Here is a 24380-nt window from a genome sequence, read left to right on the forward strand (position 1 = left end):
GCAGTGCAGTCTACAGTAAACAGTGAGTGAATTCAGTGTTCAGTATTCAGATGCCGTTATTTTTTAATTTTTAGTACTTTTCTTTAAATCTGTCATTTTAAAGTACGTAAATTTCTGTAAGCACTGCTCAATGTGCTATTTTATGTATATACTCTGGGAAATTGCCCCGTTTAATAATTACTCTGGGAGGCATCCACTAAATGTTTCTGTACTGCTCAGATCAAAACACCACGAGTAAGTAAATACATCCAGTGACAGAGGGAATGACTTCTGTTTTATCAGCTCAAATACACAGATTCAGCTTTATGAGATGTATTCTCCAGTTACTTGGGGATTTTCTTTCCTATTTAAAGAAGATATTCACCAAAAGTCCCTTTATCCTCAGGTGAGACCACAGTTTAAAAAGAGGAGAAGAAGAAGAAACCATATCCAGGCGGATCATCCGAGTCCAAACAGAGTATCATTCATCAGATCATCTTAAGGCTGTGTAAATAGAGTACCATTACCTGTACAAGAATATGTTTTCATTGACATTAGATTATTTAAAAAAAAAAAAAACCCTAATCTGCAGTACAAAAACTTGTACTCTTCCTGAACATCATGTGAGAGATTCGAGAACACCTTCGGTCATGCCGTCTCGGTCCTTCTCCCCCCTCAGCGTCGCATTCGTCTGTACGTCAGTGCAGGTCATGCTTGTCATTTCATAACCAACGGCCACATGCGTGTGTGCACGCAGACACACTCCGGCACACTCACAAACACACACACACACACACTCCTGAATCTACAATATCAACATCCAAGATAGGAGAGGGCTGAAGAAACTAGGATTTGAATGTAGAGTTTTTCCAAAGTGGCTTGTGATAAACCCAACCTTCACCCTGCAGGAGGAGAGACGAGAGTCAGTGTGGCATCACGTATCAGTGATAATGAAGCGTCTGCAGTGAGATAGCATAATTGTTTACCCTGATAAAGTTAGACAAAACACCAGACTGTTAAGTTGAGGCTGCAAAGTATTTGATTTCAACATTTTTGCCAAACAATGGGCATCAAACTAATGTGTGGAAACTCCTCTGAGAAGTTTTTTTTTTTTTTTTTTTTTTAACTCATGCAATTCAAATATTTTGTGTATATAAGTTGTAAGATCTTCAATGTGGCAGTTATATGATTCAATATGACTTCCTATGCAGTAAATACCAGCTGCTGTATCAGCAGAAACCTAATAAATCACCACTGCTCACCTCTCTGTCAAAGTATCGGGTCCTCCAGGGGGTTTCTGTCTCGACACGGTGCCTCTCTTCTGTCCGCTGCCTCTCCTCGAGGACCGTCTTATGCTCAGTGGCTTTCTCGACGTCTTTCTGCCGTAAAGCCTCGGTCACGTGCTGCCACAGGCGCCTGCAAAGGATCGAAATGTTTCAGCAAACGCTATTAAATACACTGCAAGTTCGCTCCTTCAACTTCAATTTCATCTGACCTGGATTCAGTCGGTCCTTGCTTCTCTACTGGCCGCACGTGCTTCTTCGTCACAGGCAGCCTGGTGACGTCGACCACCCTCGTCTCTCCGTTAGTGAAGCTGAACTCCAAGACGCCGTTCCACTCGCCCTGTACGCGGCACACCACTGCATTGGTGGAGTTGTGCTTCACCTCTGCTGTTACCCTAAACGTGTGGTAGGAGGACCGAATTAATACAAACATGCAATTTTGAGGATTTGTTTAGATATAAACGCCCATCTTGGACACTTATTTTAAAGAGCTGCAGAACTGGCAATCAAAAACTCGTCTTACTGCCAACATCCCCAACTAGTCGCATCAGATGGCCGACCCTCCCAGAGTCTGGTTCTGCTGGAGGTTTCTGAATGTTAAAAGGGAGTTTTTCCTTCCCACTGTTGCCAAAACGCTTGGTCATGGGGTTATAGGATTATCCGTTTTCTTTGTATTACCGTAGGATCCTTACCTTACAACATAAAGCTCCTTGAGGGAACTGTTGTTGTGATTTGGTGCTATATAAATAAAACTGAATTAAATTGAATACTGTCATAGTATTGCTAGTAGTTCACCTGGTCACATAGTCAAGTTCGGTTCATTTAGAGAGCACATTTCATTGAATGAATGAAAGCATCGTCTCAATGACCAAATAAGGTCACCTCTGGGGGTTTTTCTGCTTTTCAGTTTGAAGTTAAACTTGTTTGTTTTCCAAGAAACGAAGCAGTAACTGCTTGGAAGTTGTTGCACTTTGGTGGTAAATAAAATTGAGCATCATCAGCATAACAACATAACTTTCTGAAAATGGATCCCAATGGGCAAAAAGGAACACAAGCTCATAATCTGATACGATTCAAACCACATATATTGATATAATGACAATCATTGCAACCACATTAAATACATTTCTTTTACTTCTTGTTGTGGATATAAAAACTAAGACTTACTTGTGTAATTTGCCTCCATAAAAGGGTTTAGTCTGGAAAGTAATGACTGCCGAGTAACCCGACTTGGCGCAGTTGATGGTGACTTTGCCGCCAAGTTCCACCCAGGGAACGGTGAGGATGGAGCGAGCATAGGCGCAGGGCAGCGTGAAGGTGTACTCCTCATCGTGCTCCAGCAAATACAGACAACCTGGAAGAATAAATACAGAAACAAGAGTTACAAGGTTTCTGCCAGTTGTAACAAAGAGATATGAGGGGTGTACTATGTAATGTATTACCCAGCAACAATAAATAAGAATACAGTCGAATCTTTCTTTTGTCTTTTTCCACCCTGTGGTATTAATAATGATAGAAATATCCAGGAAAATACTCAACCAAGTCTGAAATGTTAGTATTGCAACAGCCCTACCGCAGAAATGGTCAAAAGGAGCCTGCAGCCCAACAAGGATGATGGCAGGTTTAGGTCAAATGGTGATGGAAATGGTTTTAACTTTGTTCTTTTCAGCAGCTGGTTGACTGATAAACAACATCAAGAGCAGCTGGATCTCACAGGTCGGCTGTACCACCTAATTTTGATGCTGCCACCTGGTGACGGTAAACAGCAATGGCATGTAGACGACAGTCTGCAAAGCTGTGCACAGCCTCTGCACAATACCGACGCACAACCACGACACTTCCCTTATTTGTCTGTACTGGGTGACAGAGGAAATGACAGAGATGCTTCTGTGGTTGAGGCCCTACACAGTAAAGTACAAACATGTCCTGTCCTACATTTTTATTAACAAGGACAAGAGAGAAATACTTTTATTAAGAAATGCATTAATAGTCAAATGAGAATGTACACCAACTATGACACCTGATACACCAGAATTTAGTCCTAAATTAATTACACTGCTGCTTTTGGTAATAAGAGGGCTTTAAGATAAAACTAAAACCAAACTGAGGAGTAAGGGAGTTGGGGGCACCTCACTTCTATTGTCAGTTACAGCTGTGTATGGAAAGGCTTTTTTGGCACTGCGGCCTCGAGGTCTGAGGAGGAGGTGAGATAGCGACTTGCCAGCTCCACAGCACACATCATGATATTGTGCACGTGAGAAGAGAGCAGGTAACTTGCCAGAACTCAGCATGCTCCACCTGAGCCAAACAGATTACTTCCAGCAGTGAAAACACATCTGAGGCGGGCCATCTCTTGCTTTCTGCTACACGTGAGAAGTGAGAACTTTAGATAAGAAGCCAACCTGATTCTGCTGACGCCATCTCGAGTTCATGTGTGAAAACATCTAATGTTTCCAATGCAGCGCGCCCCTGAACTTTTTTAGACATCCAATCGAGGTGCAGGTGAGAATTAAAATGGGGAGAAGTCAGATCAGACAATAAATGCTCTACACTCTCTCTTTATTCAGCAAAGCCTGTGTGAATGAGAGTGTAGAGGAGCTAACCCCCCGCTGCACTCGCTGCTGGTGAGCGGGCCTCCTACATGTGCTCTATGTGTAAAACCAGCTCGTGTTTCCACTCCTGCTGCCAACCTCGCAGAACACAGTTTTTTTAAAAATTGTGCTGCCTTACCTTCCCCCACCATCGATACCCCAATGGACATGCCCATGAACTTGCTCTTGGTCCACACATGTGTGTTCACACACATCCGCCTCTCCTGGCATTCGGCGTAGAAACCAGACACAGGGGGATGATGGGAAACCTGCTCCGCCACAAAGCGCACTTGGTAGGAGTCCTGGCTGGAAGCAGTGGGGTCGGGGCTTCCCTGTGAAGGCTCCTTGGAGGCGTCTGGTCTCTTGGGCACCTTCCAGGAGCAGTGGAAGGTCTCGCCAATGATGGGGTTGTAGGGTTTTTTGGCAATGGCGCCTTTGCGGCCCTCGTGGAAGGAGGTGAGGTAGTACTCCACAAACCGGACCATGCGGTCCTCCGGACTGCTGCCGTCTGTGATGGTCACAAAGAGATCCGGATGGGACATGAAGTCTGCGTACATCTCCAGCAGAGAGCGCTTCTCGAGAATGAAGGTGGGGAGGACCACCTACAAGTAAAATGGACAAGAGAAGAGATTTTAAATCACATCTTCTGGAACATACTGCATTAACAAACTGAGTCTGAGGATGCTTCTAAATTAGCTCAGGTTAGGCAGAAAAATATAGTGCAATGAGGAAGTGAAAAGACGTAGACAGGACGTGACCCTGCGGATCATGGGGTGTTTACTAGAGTTCCAGCTGAGGTAAGCCAGCGGACCCATGAGATAAATCAGAAACTCAAGAGCAGGATATCGAACTACGGGAACAAACTGACACTGAAAGATAAGAGTGTCAGCGTAAGCCTCGGGTCAGGGTGTTTAAGCACGTGTCCTTGACAACTAATTACCAAGAATGAGGAGCTTACTTCAACCATGACTCCTTATCCTGCCTCAAAATGTGGTTTTTAAACAGCTTCAATTACTTTCATGGGCGGCTTTAATTCGAATACAGCACTGTGCTACTAGATATCAGCCTCATCACAGGCTGATATTTAATAAGCATTTAACTGTGACAAATATCTGTTGCTGTCTGCATAGACAGAAATTCACATTTAACAATTACATTTTCATTGATCAGCCTTCCTGTTCTACAGGCAGCAACACATCAGGCCACGATCTAAAGAAACAGCTGAGAAACAAAGTCAGTCAAAGTCAGTTCTCATCCCAGGAAGGAATATTGTTCATCTGGATGTTGCTTTTTCACTGGGACAAATGTTTTGTCACTAGATCTGCAAAATGACCAAACTATAGGGATATAACTTTTTCCACATAGGACCAGGTAGGTCTGTGTTACTTTTTTGTTCCTTAATAAATGATTTAAAGAATTTAAAAGCTACATTTTGTATTTACTCAGATTATCTTTGTCTAATATTAAAATTTGTCTGATTTAAAACATGCAAGTCTGTCAAATACAGGGGCGGAGCGGGGGGGTGGCTTACGGGGCTTAAGCCCGGGTTGTTTTGTCAGAAGCCCGGGGTATTTTGGAGTGTAATTTTTTCATAGTTAGATGCCTGGCTGACAACTGTATAAAACAAAAAGTACACACAATATTCGAAGCACATAGTGCACACTGTGGGAATTTACGACTGTGCGTGAATCCCCCCCTGATATTGGTATGATCCAAGCTCAGGCACTAAGCGACTGAGCGAGGGGGCGGGGGGAGCTGCTGCCCGTGAGTGCGCTGTTGGAGAAACGGAGCCAGCCATACTAAGGAGAGCTTAAGTTTGAGCAGGTACCAAAGCAAATCATTCGTACCGTACAAATAATGTAAATATGACGGTGCATCACGAAAGATTGATATGAAACTGATCACTTGACCAATATTATTTTACTTGCTCTTCAAGTGAATCAACAAATGGCGAAATGAAAAGCCGAACAAATGCTATTTTTTAGAGAGTCTTAGCTTACGTGTGTTTATTTCATATTTTCAGTTCTTACCCTCCCCGACTAATTCGGTTTCAGTTATGTACTGAAATACAAGAATGGACATTAGAGGCTTCTTTCAAAGAAAAAACTCAGGTAAATGTTATTTTATATATTATGCTTTGTATGTTGTTCAGTATATTTCTATGCAAAACAAGAGGGATTTCAGTACACAGCAGGATATTCACATTTGTAACCAGATATTTACACTTTAGGGAGAAAACATAAAACATTTTTACTGCACAACATCAATTTAGAGTAAACTTTTGTTTTAGATAAATATTGAAATATATTTTGAATTAGTTAAATGTCAGAATAAAGAGAGACAGAGCTTTCTGTTTTTTTATCACTTTCATTAAATTTAGGAGTACATGTACACTAAGTTTATTGTTAATTAATAAGAAAACTCCAGACGATTCCATTCTGAGCTGAAGAAGCTTCTGATAGGTTAGTAGAGTCCATGTGAGTAAACTGGTGGCACAGCTGTGGATGCATATAAGGCAAAACACAGAGCCTGTTTCTTTGACATGGGAAAATCAAGAGATGTCAACCAAAACACCAGGAAAAGAATCGTGGAGCTCCATAAGTGTGGCTCAGTTTGAATACAATTTGGTGCCATTTGCAATTAAAAAACACAGACAGTTTCTCTCTTTACTCTTAAAGTTAACAAATATGTTTTTATATTTATCAATCTAAAAAAATAAACATTTAGTCTGATTTGATGTTACAATTAAAAAAGTGTTTTTATCTGAAGAGTTTGTAAATATCTGGTTTCAACTGTATATTTGATGATTGTCAGCACAAAGAGGGAGAGAGAGGAACAGAGAGGGAGAGAGGAGAATGAGGACAGAACAGAGATGAAGAAGAGCAGGTGAGACATACATGTTAGTCAAATGGTTGTTTACCAAAAGTATCACTGTATCATAGGTACTCATGTATCTCGTACCTAGTGTTTCTTTTTAGGTTTGCTATTTTTCAAATTCTATATTTATTAAGTTCTGCAGGCTTGTTTGCACAACAAGGCTAAATAATTATATAAACTTTTCTCAATCTAAATATTGTACTTTGGTAGAATTAAATAAATAAGTGTAGTGCAGGTCTATGATGATTTTTAGTGCTACTATCATCTAGTTCTGATTGTGGTTCTGTCTTGGTTAAGTCCTCAGTAATCCTGATTTTGAACTGTTGTAGTCCTGTTTTAATTCTGGATCAGTTCTGGGTCTGGTTGAATTGGGGTTTAGTCCCTGTGTCTTGATACAGCCCCGACTTCGTTCTGTCTTGCTGCTCAATTAAAAAACTAGTTTAAGGTGTCCTCCTGCATGTGTGATATATATATTTCCCTATATGAAGTCATTCTTTTTTGAACAAAACTCAAAACAGAGCCAATTAATCTTTCAGTCATTTCTACACCCCCCCCCCCCCCCCTCAAAAAAAAAAAAAAAATCCCACATGCATACTACCCTTTAGGGCTAAGCCCCGGGTGTTTCAAATGTCTGGCTCCTCCTCTGGTCAAATATGCAAAAAAAGAAAAATCAGGAAGGTGGCAGATACTTTTTCACAACAGATGCAGGCAATAACCAACATGTCAGTGTTAAGCCATAGTTCTTTCTATTTTCTGTTAAACAGCTAAGTTACAAAGCACCAGTACACCAGTATCAGCGTCTTTGACCGTTACTGGACCATAAGGACTGATCAGGACACAATGACTGCAGTAAATGATGTTGATCTTTTTGTGTTACATTAGAAAAGTTTGCAGGGTTTGTTTTTTTTATAATGATGCATGAAAAGCACAGGAGGATTTATTTGAAAAAAGAAAAAAAAAAAAACAACCTAAGAAGTGAAAGGCAGTGTTTCTGTGTAACAGTTGCTGAGTCAAGGCTGAAATACGTGTGGAACAATCTTACCACATACTTTTAACTGTGTATCAGTACACTGTTAAAAAATGGCTTATTTAGCTGCAGATGAACATGGTGTGAACTCCTCATTTTGGTTTATTCTTTACCAGAATTCTGTGAAATTGCATTCAAAACCAATCAGAAGGGAATCTTGGCAGCATTTCACGCCTCACTGTGACGCAATGTGCTTTGAACTCTGTGTTTATTGATACAAGAAACTCCTCTCGCTCCGGGAAAATCCTCCTCTGTTACAGCCAAGCGAGCCTTATCAAAGACCCGTTCGTGCTGGCGTCTCAGAGGGATTGTTTTTGCTGATATGGGAACTTGACCTACCCGCGTGAGGTCCATCCCCAGCTTCAGCTGCGACAGCAGGTGTAGGATGACGCTCCGTTCCTCCTCCACGGCACCCAGGTCCTCCTCCTTGTCCGTAAAGGAGTCCTCCAATTCATCCTCTGCATCTATGTCTTCCTGTTCCTGTGAGGAGAGAGGAGGGAAGAAATTAAAGTTTTTTTGTATGACTGATTTTAAAACGAGGCAGTCTCACAGAGCATTAACAGAAAACTGCAACAAGCATGACACAGATAACCTCTCCCCTCTCCCAGTCTTACCCCGGAGAAGTTGCAGGACTCGGGGCTGCTGAGCTCCAAGCGGTTCCCCTCCAGCGGGCCCTCACCTGTCGCGAAGCTGCCCAGAGAGCTGCTGCCATTCTTCAGGATGTCGGGCAGTTTGGGCTCCAGCCACTCAATGGTGGGTCCTGCAGTGGACGGGGAGTGCACAGGTGCAGGTTCAGAGGTACTCATGGTCCTACCCCTCCCTCCCACCCGACCGAGGCCCCCCTACATGCACAGGTAGCGCTAAGCTCGGCCCACCATTTACCGCACGGCGCCCCGCAATCGCCTTGCAGCTGACCGGGCAGAGCTTCTGCTCCTCAGAGAGCTGCCGTCGACCAAAAGAGTGTAACCCAACTCCTCCGTGAAGACAGGTATCAGGATACTCTGGAAGCATCCCCCACCCCGATTGGCTAAACCCTCTCAGTATGGCATCCCCCCCCTCCGCCCCCTTTAAAAGTACGTATAGCAGCGGACAGATCTAATTCAAATTCACCTTGTGCGTCAGAAGACTTAATCTGATTGGCTGCTGTGGCGAGTCCGGCCTGATGAAATATACATCGAGTAACGAGATCCGCTGTGGAAAAAGTGGGACGAGTTTTCCGGCATTTTAACAAAAGATCAGCGAGTCTCCTCTCCTTCACCTTACTGTATGATTTTTAATGTGAAGCTTAAAAACAGAGCTGTCCTCGAGGTGCTGCGGATGGATATTTAACCATCTGAGATCCAATTACCAGCGAGACAGGTGGTACAAACGGGGACAGGTGACCCCATCAATAATGCAGAATAATTCCAGTGTCCGGCCAAACTAACCGCCTAGATTGGGTGCAGACACTGCATGAGCAAGACTATGATTTGTTCTTAGGATTGCGTGCCCAGTAGAGACATAAATATTTAACACCCACTTCCCAAACATCATGTATTTACTGAACTTAAAATTTAACTTGAGTTTATATAGAATTTATTTAACCCTTTATTGAACCCATGGTCAATTTTACTGGTAAATATAAAGGGTTGGTCAATAAAGGGATAAGATGGAGGTGGTGCAGAGGGACAGTGTTTGGGACGACTCAGTACCACAGTAGCAGGTGATTTTGACCATAAAGCACCACGAGGGACTCAAAATTACGTCAAAACTACAATTGACAGGTGGCCAGAGGTTCCTTCAAGTTGAACAGGTGTGTTTCCTTCCCATTGTCACCAAGGGCTTGCTTATAGGGGGTCATATGATTGTTGGGGGTTTGTGTACTATTGTAGAGTCTTTACACTACAAAATAAAGCCCCTTGAGACAAAGTTGGAATTTAGTGCTATATGAGTTCAACTAAATAAAGTTGCGTGTCCATGCTGCCTGAACACAATACAGCAATAGAAACCATGTCAAATGTGCAAACTGAGAAAGAAAATGTTTCTATGTTCTATGAATAAAATGCAGGTTTATGAGGTTTGCAGATCATTTTACAAGCCGTCCCACCTTTGTAAGTATTCTGTTTGTAGAAACTCGTGCTGGCCAAAAGCTCTCTGACTGCCAGCCTGGGTCCAGATGAACTAAACTGAGTTTGAGCTTTTAGTGTACCATCATTAATTAGCACACCCTTAACGTAATCCAGGTACTTTAACATATACAGTTCAACTTACGTGTTGTTACCTTTTGTGACAAACACAAAAGGTAACAACAACAACCCACCACATCCCTCCACGTACCTCCTAGGGAGCTTCTCTGTCGGGCCACCTGCTGCAGGTGGAGGATGTGCAGGCACTCATTGAGGCAGTTCATGGTGGCCATGGAAGTGGCCTTGAGCATCAGCAGGTCCTGGTCCAGGGGGGAAAGGCCAGGAGTCGCAGGTAGGCCCTCAATGCCCTGCATCAGGTCTTTGTGCTGACCCTGGGCTTGGCTCATCATCTGGAAATACAAGGATGTCGTGGTTATTTTTAATAAGGGCAAAGCCTCACAGGACCGTGATTAACTACCTGTGCAGGCAGCTCTGCTGATTTTGACTCAGTGCCTTTGTTTAACTATCACGTTCTGATTAATTCAAGGGAAAAACATGTTTACACCTTGCTGATTAGAACAAAAACCTGCTGTATCCCACTCAAGTTAAATAAACATGAGAGTGCCCCCTTGTGGACAATCTGCAGCATTAAACTGGCTCAGAGAGAGACTACTAAAGCTCATGACTAAACAAATCTCAGTGAGCTAAAGTCCTGCTCTAAAGCGCCTCTTAAATATTTCACATTCACCGCTGCGTGCCTTGTAGGAACTAAATGTTTCTTGTACTTTTTGCTTGTACTTGGCCTCGAGTTTAAACTTTAATGAAACATTGTAGTGAGTGCCAGCACTGCTTTCTGTCTGCTCATCTTGTCCAAACACGGCGCCTTCATCCAGTCTTTTTAATCATCATAAAATGTAGCACGCAACTAGCGTCCCTTGGGATTTAGCCCCCACTGTTTGTGTCTTGGCTAAAAGTTCCCCCCAATCGGTGAGTTATGACTTCTTCAGATCAAAGTGTACCTCTCTTGCGTCCATCAGGTGGTCGGGCAGCAGGGACCTCTTACTGGAGTAGGCCGACGAGCCTCTGACCTGCGACCAGCCAAACAAAGAGGCGGGGTTTTGGCTGTGCCGGCGCATGGACATCGGGGAGCTGCCGCTGCCCTGAGACGCCGTGGAGTAACTCCGGGACTTTGACGGAGGCTGACTCTGAGGAACGGAGACCAGCACAGTCATTACATTTATGGGTCAGCGCAGTGTTTCTAGCTATAAATGAGACGGGGTGTATTGCACTACCATATTGTTTTTTCAAAATAAAAGCTTTCAAAAACATTTTATAAGCAGTGTAAACTACTGATATTTATCAGGCTTTTTCATGGCCCCTGAACTCCATACTGTTTCCTCAATTTGTAAGCATACGTAAACAAACAAAAAGTTGTTTTTTTTAAATGCCGGACTAACAGCACAAAACATGCTGAAAGTATATTATTTTATAAAACACTTTTTATTTTATTTTATTGTAGTAAAAGGGAAAAAATCCTGTTATGTTTTTGGGTTTGTTTTTTTTTCCATTTTTTTTTTTAATCTCCAAAACTGGCCCGAACCTTTGGTTCAGTTTTATTTATATAGTCAAATCAACAATTGCCTAAAGGTGCGTCATACTGTAAGGTAAAGACACAAAGAAATAATACAAAGAAAACAGAAAACAGACAATCATATGACCCCTATGACCAACTTAAAAACTTAAAAGTCCAAACTTCTAATTTTTCAAAGCTGTCATTGGGCCTGGATCACCGTCTTTACCAGGCCAGCTCCGGCTCCCAGGCTCTGTGGTTTATAGCACTTAAAAACATTTTTCTTATATTTTTGCACATCTTTGCTCATTTTTCCTAAACTTGGCCACCTCCAGACCATTAAAATGGGCCACGGGCTGCACAGCAATCTGGAGATCAATATCCAGATCAATACTGCTGCTTGCTGCACTTACAAACAGGCTGGAAGCTGATATTTCTTTACATAAACACCGATACTGTTCTAACTCTGTTGGATTGCCTCCTTTGGCACATGTGAAAGGAAAACAGGAAACTGTCACATCCGCTCATGAGTCATAGATTTTGCTGAGGAAGTTTTTACAACACCCTAACAGTTTTAATACCAAAGTACTGTCCGGCTGTTTCACTGCTGCACATTTATTGACAGATCAGCAGCCATTTAAGGGCCTTTAGAGCCTAAAGGTGTGCAGCAGCATGGGTTTTCTGCTCCAATAACCAAAAAAGACTAATGAAAGAGCATTGTGTCACTGCTCATCAGCACAGAAAAAAAATGATGATTTTGACTTTGACAATGATGTCAAAGATGGACTTTGAAGTAAAACATAGCTGTTCATGGTTTACAAGCCTTTAAAGACAGACAGGACTGACTGAGCTGCTGTCTCTGGAGTGCACATTTCACATCGGATGAGTTTTCCAGGTTTTTACTATAAACTTCTTTTTTTTTAAAAAATCTGCAAATATGCTAATATGCAAATCTAGATAAAGATCCTGGACATGAAGGTAAAGTACAAAGCTTCATGCATCAAGGCAGCCATACGCCTTTAGCTTTTATTTTGTAAGCACACCGAGTTTTGAGCTTATGAAAATGTGTTTTCTGCACAGTCATCACTGCTCGCAGACACAAATATCTGCACAAACTGCTCACACAGCTGCAGACGCATTATCTGATAAGAGCTTACAAAGCAAACTTTAGCACGATTTCATGCCAGTCAGACTTCCTTCTCTTTCCTTGTTGCTTTAGTGGTGCTTCTGTGGGCTTACAACATTGTCACTTCTCTCTCTGCTTTCACGTGTTTCCTTACAGAAAAATGGTGGTGTGCCCGTCTACAAACTGCATGCAGCGATCACGACCCTTCTAATTTAGAATCGGTTAGATTTAGTAAGAAACACACAGATCGGCCATTACCTGAGCCATAAATCTGATGGCGATTTTGACTCATCCTTTCAAGGATAAGAATATTTCCACAGACATAATGAGTGCAATGAACTCATTGTTATGTTCAAGAAATCAGTTTGTGACATCGTGTGTTAATCTTCTCAAAGCAGCCATGAGTTGATGAGTACACTGTGGTTATAATTTTTGCTGCAACCAAATGTTGCAGCAAAAATTGAGACTCATCAGATCAGGCAATGTTTTTCCAGTCTTCTATTGTTCAATTTTGGCAAACATGTGTGAACCGCAACCTCAGTTGCCAACAGGACAAGAACCAGATGTGGTCTTCTGCTGCTGGTGAGATGCTCTTCTGCATACCTTGCTTGTAACAAGTGATTGTTTTGAGTTACTATTGTATTCCTATGAGCCTGAAGCAGTCGGGATATTTTCCCTCTCTGATCATTCTCTGTAAACCCAGGAATTGGCTGTATGGGAAAATCCCAGCAGATCAGTAGACCAACAAACCAAGCAACATTCAAAATCACTTAAATCACCTTCTTGCTGATGCTCAGTTTGAACCTCAGCAGGCCATCCTGACCATACTCTATGTGTCTAAATGCATTGAGCAGCTGTCATGTGATTGGCTAATAGGATACCTCTATTAACAAGCAGTCATCTGATATATGGGGTTTTCTCTGTATTATTGTGGAGTCTTTACGTCTGTGAAGGTTCTCAGTCTTCCAGGTCATCGTAGTCCAAGGAGCTTGGAAAGAAAAGCGTGGAGTCTTCACCTTACAATATAAAGTGCCTTGAGGTGACTGTTGTGGTTATTTGGTGCTACACAAACAAAATTGAATTGAACTGAACTACTGTGTCATTATATCCAACAAAAGTGTAACAGGCAGCCTGCCTCAACTGATTTTTATTTTTGACTTTTTTGTTTTTATCTTAATTATGCTTCTTCTTTTAAAGATAAATTTTTAAAACTATATATTCTTGACAGAAGAATGATCCAGTGTAAACCAACCATGGTACAAATTATGGTCATGTGCCTCTTTTCAGGTATAAACACACTCGGCACTGTCAGTCTTACCTTCCCCATGGCCTCTGTGTGGTGCTGCGTGCAGATCTGTAGCCTGCTGACCCAGTGCTGCCTCTCTTTGGCATCAGAGGCTGACACACACACACACACACACACACACACACACACACACACACACACACACACACACACACACACAGGAGAAGAAGAACACAACCTTGTTACAGTAACTCTACAGTAATCATACTCAGCATTGATTCCTGTGTGCTTCTGCATCACCGGCAGCAGATAATGGAAAAACATCCAGATCAATACAGCAGGAACAAGATGGAAGTTAATGAGAGCAAGGCTGAGCTTTAAAACAAAGAAAAGAAAAAGTAGAATGGAGGCATCAATAAAAGGTGGAGAGCTCAGGAAGGAGCACAGAAGCACCAGCTAAAGCCAAATTAACTTAGAGCACTCATGGCTGCCAGATCCTCACCCCTGAGCTTGTACTGCTCCCCACTGATGGCATTGACAGTGAAGGTATGCGAGTCCTCATCACTCGGGGAAATGACGGCCCCCGCCAAAGGGAGCATGCCACGGGGCTTCTGTGGCCGTGACTGCTCATTGACAAAATACTCAAGCAGGCCCGCCTCGTTGTTCAAGACAAAGAACCTGAAATCAAACAACACTGGCTTAGTCTGCTGTCCATGATATGACTTTTTATCACAGTCACACCTTACATTTTTGTTTGGTAAGTTAGAAACACATAAACACACACACAAAGGTACTTTGTCCCTATAAAACTGTAAGGTCTTTAATGCTCATTGAGATGACTTATGTCACATGAAGTTGGGTCAGAACTCACCTGTACTGCCAGCCTGTCACCAGGTTGGTATATTTCATCAGGTAGCCATCAATATTCTCCATGTGATCGCTGGTATTATGGGGCAAAAGGAGACACTCATAAAATGATACAGGCTGTGAGCACACGCCCATAAACACAGCAAGGTAAATACACAATTCAATCACAGAGCATTCCTCTGACTCAGCTTGTATACCTGAGAACCAAATACACACTTAAACACTACTGAAAAAGAGTAGGTTGTTGTGCTGTCCGGGTCAACGAAGTGCTCCTGACAACACTAAATTAGCTGCTAGCGGAACAAACTAACCTGTACTGCCAGCTTTTGGCACTCGCTCTCCCCGAGCTCGGGGTCCTGTTCTGGGGATATACATCCAGCTTGCCTTCGTTTTCCGTGATTCGGATCGTCGTGGTTTCCCCTTGCATAGTCACTAGCAACGACACCTCCTCTGGACGCAGCTTGCTAGCGCTAAGCTAACCTGTAAAGCCAGCCAAGTCTACAGAGCTGATTTTTTTTAAAGGACGGAGTCTCTCTTACTGGGAGGTCATCGCTTAACGAAAAGCACCACCGAACAGGCTACACACGCTGGACTGACAACTGGCCGATGACAGCTGAAAAAACATGGTCTGATCTACTGGAACTGGGAGTAGCTAACAGACTGCTAGCTAGCCTGATATTTACTGGCTTCGGTTGGGGACACGGTCATGTGACTCACCTTACAGGAGCGTTTCCGCATTGAGATATATAAGATATGTAAAAATATAATCATTTATGATAAACAAAAAATCCATCCAACCAAAAAAGAAAACAAACAATAACAACAAAAAAACGTAAAAGAGGCGTAAATGGTTAAAAAAAATTTGAGGGGATTAAAAAGCCGCAATCTAAAACGGAAATAAATGTTTTACATAATAATTTTATAAAATATTATCAGATTTTGTGTATTAAGTAACAAGAAAGAACAACAAATAAATTAGTTTTTTGTTATTTTTATACTGACTGGTAAGTATTATCTGAAAGAAGGAATTATAACCTTAAAAACATTTACAATATATTTTTGCATTGTTGTAGGTGAAAAATAAAGTGAATAAATAATTACACAAATAGGCCACATATTATCCATATTTGTTCCCACTAATTTATTATTTGATATTTTTTGTATACGCTGAACATGTGCAGACAAGTACAACTTTAAAGATATTAAACAGATGCGTTTTGTGTGTATAAATATTTTGACAAATATGTAAAAATGTTTGATAGCCAGGAGTGTTCAATGATGGGCTGAATCATATTTATTTAAAAAGAAACGCGTTATTAATCTGCTTTGTTTTTAATGTTTTTCATACCTCGTTTTTAAATATAATGTATAAGCTAATTTACGTGTTAAATTAATTAGGGGTGTAGTGGTTTTGTTTTTTAAGCGGCATCCTTTGTTAGCAAGAGCTTTATTTTGAAAAGCCCAATGACCGGAAGCGCCTTTAAAATACGCTTTTGTTATCATGAGGTAGTAATGTGACTGGCGGTATCCCATATTTCCCGATAATATTAAATAATAACTGGCCTTTAAAACGTTCGCTTTAATATAGCGGACTTGTTGCTGTTGCATGCAGTCACCTTTAAACTCGAACCTGAATATGGGCTATGAAGCTTTCAAAAACAGTGGAGATGTCTAAACGGTGGAGATGCGTGGAGAAGGCTTTGCTGCTTATGAACTGCACATAATAAGAGGTGTAGCCGTGACAGTAAGGGCGTGGTAAGAGAGTAGCAGCGTTTTCAGGGCGTATAAGGAAGTTAAAGACTGGGGAGTAAAGGACAACAGGCTGTATTTGCAAAGCGCTCACTGTCGGAGTTTCTACTTTTAAAAATGCCCGGAAAGAAAGTTTGCATCGTTGGATCTGGAAACTGGTAACGTTTTTCTGTATCTTTTTGCCTCTTTTAGAAGTAGGAGTTCCCTTTTTTCAGCCAACTGAAAACTGATCGCTGATTTGGTCGTTTACTGGTTGCAAACCCGCTGTATTCATAATCTAATAGGCTTATCTTTACCTCTGTCCTGCACATCAGAAAGGAAGATCTGGAGCTGTTATTTACAGCCTTCCTCGATTGCTTCTAAAGAGCTGTTCGTGTAGTAGCATCCTGCTTTCTAAAATAAGGGTCTTGCAAAATAAAATCCATACACTCCTGTAGAGTACCTGTACGGAGTACCTGTGAGTACCTTTTGTGGTTCTAACTCTTGGGACTACAAAGAGTTCTCCCTTAAGGGCATGTTCCTGGAAGAAGTCCAATTCCAAGCCTAAGCATGCTTTTTTAGCCTTTTCAGGAACATGCCGTACTTTGTGTACTCACTTAATTCCCAGAGCTTCAACCTGTGGTTTTGGGTTAGGCTCAGTCCTGGCTCTCTAACCTGATCTTTGTCCCTCCCTCAGGGGTTCTGCCATTGCCAAAATTATCGGGCACAATGTCAAAGCTTCCAACCGCTTTGACCCAATGGTGAACATGTGGGTCTATGAAGAAATGATTGACGGGAAGAAATTGACAGAGATCATCAACACCGAGCATGAAAATGTCAAGTATCTACCAGGCCACAAGCTGCCCAAGAATGTGGTAAGTGCAACAGTTACAGAAGCATCATCTGTAGATTATGCAGTCCGGTTTGCTAATTACCGCAATCTTGAAGCACACGACATTGCACCGATAAGATTATTTAACTTTTTTAAAAGGAACAATGCAGTTTGACATGGTTCCAATACCATTGTTAATTTCCTGCCCTTGTCCCTTGTTGGTCTTTTACATTCACAATGCTCAAACAGCATAAAACTGCAATGCACTGTAATACACAGAGATACAATACATACACATACTGAAAAAATATAGCGTAAGAAAGATACATTAATAAATTAATACAATTAACCAACCTTTGACCTTTACTCTAAAAGATTTGATATCTGTAATCAAATTGATTTCAATTAGGAGTGTGTTTCATAGCTGCTGACCGTCCATATTTAGATCTGTGGTGTGGTATTTTACAGTTATGATTCACAATCCTCCTCTTACTGTTTTGTTATTGAATGCAACTAGAAAGACATCCTGGGGCCAGACTATTTATACACTCGAAAACTAATTTAAGAAAATACAAATGAGTGCATTGTATTTCATTAAAATGTGAGAATAATGCCACCAAACTGGCTTTTGAGACATTATTTGCAGTCTTTGGTTGTATAAAGTTACCACATGCTTAATTATAGATCATTAAACTTGAGTTCAAACTGTCATAGAATATGAAAAATTAGAAAATATCATGGAATCTATAAATAACTAAGCTGCTGCAGTGGGTATGCAGTGTCATCTTTAAATAGTTCAGATTACGGTGCGCTCCTTAATAAGATGGAGGTCAGAAATGTATTCTATGGAACACCCACCTTACTCGAACTTCCCACTCGGGAAGTCAGCGCAGACCAACATACCCAAAGTTACTAATCCAAGATGTTGGCACTGAACCTAAACTGTAGTAAAACTGTAAACTTTTAATCTGTGCTGTCACTGTTGTGTGTTTTTTGACTCACTCAGAGCACTTCTCAGGCTCTGTTTATGGCTGTGTTTTAAGTGCAAAAACATAAGAATTATGCTGAATTGCTAGTGATGTCTGAATAGCTCCACCTTGATAAGAATTTTTTTCAAACCTGTTCTTCCTGTTTTTTTGGTTTTTCTGGAACGTGCTAACTCAGGAGAGACATAACATCAAGTTCCAACATCAAGTTCCAAGTGGAACGCTGCATTAGTCATAATTATCTTTGCATTATTCCTTACATGCTTATTAAATATTTACCAACGTTAATGAAAAACGATATACCGCAGATACATACTGCCGTAAATTAGCATTAAACTAGTATATATATCAGTGTACAGTGATATATACGGTTGTGGTCAGAAGTTTACATCCACTCGTCATGGGCATGAATATCATGGTCATTTGGGGCTTTTAATGATTTCTCTGACCTGCCGTTTTTCCAGAGTGGATTGAGTGTACAGCATACATCTTTAATCACTTAAAAAAAAGAATTGGGTGAAAAGTTTGAATTTATTTGGATTTTATACAGGGTCTGTTAGTCATGATTGATCATTGGTGATCATGACTGGGCCTTGGCTTTGTTAAGAATTTGTACAACCCTCAGCAACACATATTAAAAGATTTAAGTGAATACATGTATATATTTAAGTCTGTATGTATACTTTTGATCCTGTGTGGGTTAGAGGAAATCCAAAATGAAGTGTCTTGCATACTGGCACTGTATGATTTGGTTCTGTATGAGGACTAACATGCTGTTGTCGGCTCACTAGGTGGCTGTTCCAGACATCACAGAAGCTGTTAAAGGAGCAAAGATCCTCGTCTTTGTAATCCCGCACCAATTCATTGGGAAACTCTGTGATCAGATGAAACCTCACATCGCAGAGGGAGCTATCGGGATATCACTCATCAAAGTAAGACCCTGTGACTGTTCATGTCACATTTTCTGCCAGCATAAAAGGGGAAACAGTATCCTAACCACAGCTTCTTATTTTTCTGCGGTCATGGCATCATGAGTTTTTTGTATATAATACAATATAATACAGAGACAATCACATCCTGTATGTGTCACCATCATCTCAAGGCCAAAAGCCCATTCAGGGTAGAGGTTATGTTTTAAATTGTTGATTATTGTCATCCAGGGCATTGATGAGGGACCGGAAGGACTGACGCTAATCTCAGACATCATCCGAGAGAAACTACAGATTGACGTCAGCGTCCTGATGGGAGCCAACATCGCCAGCGAGGTGGCGGATGAGAAGTTCTGTGAAACCACCATCGGTTAGATACTTTGTACAGCACATGTGTAGATAAGTTGCAGAGGAGGTTTTGTGGTGGTCAGACAAGCTAGTGCACAGTTACTTCCTGTTTTAAGTGTTGCTGGAGCAATTTAGCACTCTATGTTTAATAAACTTCATTCACTACAGGAGCAAGAAATGAGGCAAACGGCCACATCTTCAAAGAACTGATGCAGACTCCCAACTTTCGCATCGCTGTCGTGCGGGAGAGTGACACAGTGGAGCTCTGTGGAGCCTTAAAGGTAAACGGATGTTTCCATAGTCAAATTCTCCTTGTATAATGGAAAACCTTAAAATGTTTGCCCCCTTCCCCTCATGCATTACTAGAATATTGTGGCGGTCGGCGCTGGATTCTGTGATGGCCTCGACTGTGGCGACAACACCAAAGCGGCGGTAATCAGGCTTGGTCTGATGGAAATGGTTGCCTTTGCCAAAATTTTCTGCAAAGGCTCAGTGAGCTCTACAACCTTCCTGGAAAGCTGCGGCGTGGCCGACCTTATCACCACTTGCTACGGAGGACGAAACCGGAAGGTCGCAGAGGCCTTCGTCAGAACGTCCAAGGTGAGTCAGAGAGGACAGTCCATCGCAATTATTGTTTTTCAAATAAGAGGAATATAAGTTACAAAAATCCAAATCCAAAGGGTAACTAAATGTTAATTATTACAATGTAAATCAAATATCTACTATTAGTATTAAGAGGAAAAAATCAAAGTTATTGAAGTGCACTACTGTGCAGTTTCAAAGGTCTTTTTTTATATAAACATTTAGCTTTAACTGTTCAGGAATTACAGCTTTTTTCTTTTTACACATAGTGCCGCATTTTCTGAGACTCAAAAGTAATTAAACAGTTGACTGTTGAGCAGTTTCAGAGACATGTGAGTGTTGTTCACATTTGCATTTCACTCAAACTCTCGATATAATGTTAAAACAGATACTAATGTAAATGAGGGAGGTCATCACTAACCTGGGAAAAAAATCAGAGAGACAGCAAAAACTGTCGTAGTGTCCAAATCAACAATCTGGTTCAGCAACACCAAAAACCCTCAAAGCTCACAGAAGATAACTGAAGTGGATGATGACAGAATTATTTCCATCGTTGAGAAAAACATCTTAATGGCATCTAACTAAGTCAAGAACACTATAGAGGAGGTACTTATATCATTGTCAAAGTTTACAAGCAAAACGTGCCTTTATGAATCGAGATACAGAGAATTTACAGGTGGTTTGCACAAAGAACAATAAACCCAGATTAGACTTTGCCAGAAAACATCTTGAATAGCCCGCGCAGTTCTGGAAACTATGATGAACTTGTAGTAGAACAATAAAAAGAGAAAGGTGTGTATGATTAGAGAAGCAGCTCATGATCTGAAGAATACTACATCATCTATCAAACATTGTGGTGCTCATGGTGTGGTAAGGGCATGAACTGGTTCACTGGTGTTTATTGATACTGATAGAAGCGGCAGGATTAATTGTGAAGTGTACGAGGCTCTACTCCCTGCGAGGATACAACCAAATGCTGCAAAACTGTTCAACCCCAAGTTAAAACCCAAGAGTCTCACAGGCAAATAAATAGATCTTCAATAACCAAGTCAGTCACCTAATCTCAACTGAACCAAGCAGCCTTTCAGTTATTAAATACAAAACTGAGGGCAGAGAGACCCACAAACAACAGCAGCTGAAGGTGGGTGAAGTAAAGTTCTGGCAGAGCGACTCGAGAGGAATTTCCAAGTATTAAAAACAATCCTTGTTGGTCCATGTTGGTTTCTACAATTGAGACTGAGCCTGTGAAAATCGGGGACTGTATTAAAAAGGAAAACAAAGTTTTGTTTTCTTTTAATGGCTGTTTTTTCTGAACATTTAATGCAAAAAAAACTTAAACCTCTTGAATTAAAGCTGGAAGTCTGGACTGATTCATTCAAAATCCACTGTTGAGGTGCAGCATTTTTATCTTGAGGAAAAGTGGCCCCCGTTGGGTTTACTCTATGAATAATTGAAGTGTACACAGAGGTAGCGTGCACACGCTATCTTTGATTTGGGTCATGGACGCAGTGAAGGAAGAAGTTTAAGGGCTCTAACCAAATATTTGCTGGGCAGTCTTTATATCCCCCTCGCTCACAGCAGTGATCATCGCGGCTCAGTTCATCTCACTGTCGCCTTCTTAGTGACTTTTCTGCTAGATTTAGCTCCCTTTCAAAGCCCCTTAGAAGCAGTTTTGCTTGTCTGCTGCTTGCAGAGCTCACTCTCTGGAGACCAAAGAATGGTATCCGGGACAGCCCTGAAAAGCTTACTGCCATCAACACAATAGATCTCTATCTGTGTGTCCTTTTTGTCAACATACTTGGTTGCTCAGCCTACACTTTTATGTTTGCTCATGCAGTCTATCGCTGAGCTGGAGGCAGAAATGCTCAATGGCCAGAAGCTCCAGGGTCCGCAGACCTCCGCGGAGGTCTACAAGATCTTAAAAAAGAGGGACATGGTCAACAAGTAAGTCCACTAATCCTTTTACGTACAGTTACGTCTTTGTTTTATTGTTTTATATTAGCAGAACCAGTTTCCAGTCTGCTGGGTACGCCTTCATTACATTAATGGTTCAAGTCGGGCTGAATATTTACTCTGGCTGTGCTCTTCGAAGATTGGGATCGAAGTTATAAATCACAATTATGTTCTTGAAGTTTTGGTATTACCGGCAGCATGAAATCTAAATGAAACTAATAAGAATTATCAGCATTCCTGCTATCTGTAATTACCTGCAAACTGCAGTATAAACAGCCATAGTCCACACAAGCGCGCACACACACACACACACACACACACACACACACACACAAGTGTTTTCACTTATATCGCCTGATTACACCTCTGATTAGACCAGCAGCTGTGGGCTCATTTTTATCTTGAACCTGTCTCGGACAATAAAGGATATTAAAATCATTTATTTTTTTATAGCCAGCAGCTTGTTTTGTTCCTGTTCCTTGACCTACAAACAGTTCATTTGCAGTGTCCTCACATCAACATGCAATAAACTTTGAGTCTCCTTCCTTCTGCAGGTTTCCTTTGTTCGCAGCCGTCTACCAGATCTGCTTTGAGGGCAGACAGGTGAAAGAGTTCATCACCTGTCTGCAGAACCACCCCGAGCACTTGTAAAGTAAACGGGGTCTGCAGACATGCTCACTGCTGCTCCTTCAGTAGAGATTTACTACCACTAGAGGGCGGAAGAGAATCATCAGAGAAACGCACAATTTAACAAAACGATGACAACCCAGGGCACTTCATATTATCTCCGTCAGTGTCATTTAATCATGGCTCTTGCACAATATTTTCGCAGCATTTTATTATAAGTTTTGGGTTTTGCTTTTTTGCTTTTTACCAATTTTGGTTTTTTTTTAAACGTTGTGTGGCGTTAATTTCATTTGAAACTGTGGCAGGGATAAACTACCATCAAAGGCAGACCACTCCATTTGTACTACTGCCAGAATCTGTCAGTAACTATTGTCGTATGTCACTACAGGATGTCTGTTTGTAACCTGAAAATCCAGCATATTCTTTTTTAACTCTGTATGTGGAGGTGGGTTTTTTGGGGGTTTTTTTGTTTTTTTTTCAATAAAACCATTCATAACAAACAGTCTTGTCATTTCTTGTTGAAATGGGAAGCTGGTATCCTGTCCTGTGTCTGCAGCTTTGTGACTGAGTGGTGTTTTAGATCCCACCGTCAGTCTGTGTTGGGCTGAAAGTGATTCCCAGGAGAGCTGCAGTAACCCAGTGTGAGAGAGCAGATTAAAGAACAAACGCCGTCCTTGTCCCTACATTTCAACCCTGTTATAGGGCAGACCGGTGAAACCTTTGATATTCTTTCAACTGTCTATCTCCATCTGCTTCCCATCCCTGTTTATCTCTGTAACATGTCCATATAAGTCACATATTATGTCTCTAGTCTCTGTTTATGTATTTATTACCTTAAAGATACAATCTGTATTTTTTAAAGGATACTGAACTTGTAGATATGCACAGATTAGCGTGTAATTACATCTTCCAACAAACTGACGCATCCTCATAAATGTGTTTATGGGTGCCTGTAGCTCAGGACGTAGAGCAGATTCTCTGGTAATCAGAAGGTTGGTGGTTTGATCCCTGGCTTCTCCAGTCTGCATGCTACTGCCTGATAATAACCCCAAATTGTTCTCTGATGTGTGTGAAGGTTAGATAGGAAAGTGCTTGTATGAATGGGTGAACTAGGTAAGTTGTATAAAAGTGCTTTGCGTGCTCAGATAGATTAGAGAAGCGCTAAAGAATCAGTACATTTACATGCATGCATAGGAGCAGGTTTGCAGTTTATGGGAGCCACCACCATATTTTCATTATTGTTATTTTTTTTGACATTTAAGTTTTTATTGATTTTGCAACATGTATAAGAGAGAGAGAAAAAACAAACAAACAAAAAACACAAGAAAACTGCTGGTGTGCACCCCTGCCCTTACAAGTCTAAAAGAAAGAAAAGAGAAACTAACTAACAGTGGGTTCCAAGAGAAGAAACACAGAAATGGGCAAATAAAAATGACGGTAAAGTAACATTTGGACCGGTGGTCACAGTTAATAATCCTTCAGATTATGATAATATGGTCATGATTTCCTGTTTGCTTCAGATAGCTCCAAAAGTAGTCCCAATGTTCATCTTTATCTTCTGTATCGTTTTTAAGTTTATTCAGCATGGACTCATGGGAAGCAGTCTCTGCCATCCACCACCATATTTTAATAAAGCGGGCTGGAAGGACATCACCCTTTACACTAATGGTGTTTTATGTATGTAGCTTGAGACCAGCCACATACATATTGCACTAAAAGCTGAG

General features: G+C 41.3%; 2 protein-coding genes across 2 annotated transcripts; one reads left to right on the forward strand and one right to left on the reverse strand.

Moving 5' to 3' along the window:
- Nucleotides 1-252: 252 nt before the first annotated feature.
- On the reverse strand, nucleotides 253-15361 carry LOC113016247 (oxysterol-binding protein-related protein 11). The gene is made up of 13 exons (XM_026158940.2): nucleotides 14983-15361; nucleotides 14676-14744; nucleotides 14307-14482; nucleotides 13877-13956; nucleotides 10882-11067; nucleotides 10074-10272; nucleotides 8372-8517; nucleotides 8097-8237; nucleotides 3993-4455; nucleotides 2430-2616; nucleotides 1475-1657; nucleotides 1242-1395; nucleotides 253-881 (listed from the first exon to the last, which is right to left on the reverse strand). The coding sequence occupies exons 1-13, from the start codon at nucleotides 15096-15098 to the stop codon at nucleotides 825-827; spliced, it is 2157 nt and encodes a 718-aa protein (XP_026014725.1). The 5' UTR covers nucleotides 15099-15361; the 3' UTR covers nucleotides 253-824.
- A 773-nt stretch (nucleotides 15362-16134) lies between these two features.
- LOC113016705 (glycerol-3-phosphate dehydrogenase 1-like protein) lies at nucleotides 16135-23156 on the forward strand. Its single transcript, XM_026159754.2, has 8 exons — nucleotides 16135-16578; nucleotides 17097-17274; nucleotides 19009-19149; nucleotides 19378-19516; nucleotides 19663-19775; nucleotides 19861-20094; nucleotides 21914-22020; nucleotides 22584-23156. Exons 1-8 carry the CDS (start codon nucleotides 16538-16540, stop codon nucleotides 22678-22680), a joined length of 1050 nt encoding a protein of 349 aa, XP_026015539.1. The 5' UTR covers nucleotides 16135-16537; the 3' UTR covers nucleotides 22681-23156.
- The last annotated feature ends 1224 nt before the right edge of the window (nucleotides 23157-24380 follow it).

This window comes from Astatotilapia calliptera, chromosome 23 (genome assembly GCF_964374335.1).
Source record: "Astatotilapia calliptera chromosome 23, fAstCal68.1, whole genome shotgun sequence".
Lineage (NCBI taxonomy): Eukaryota > Metazoa > Chordata > Actinopteri > Cichliformes > Cichlidae > Astatotilapia > Astatotilapia calliptera.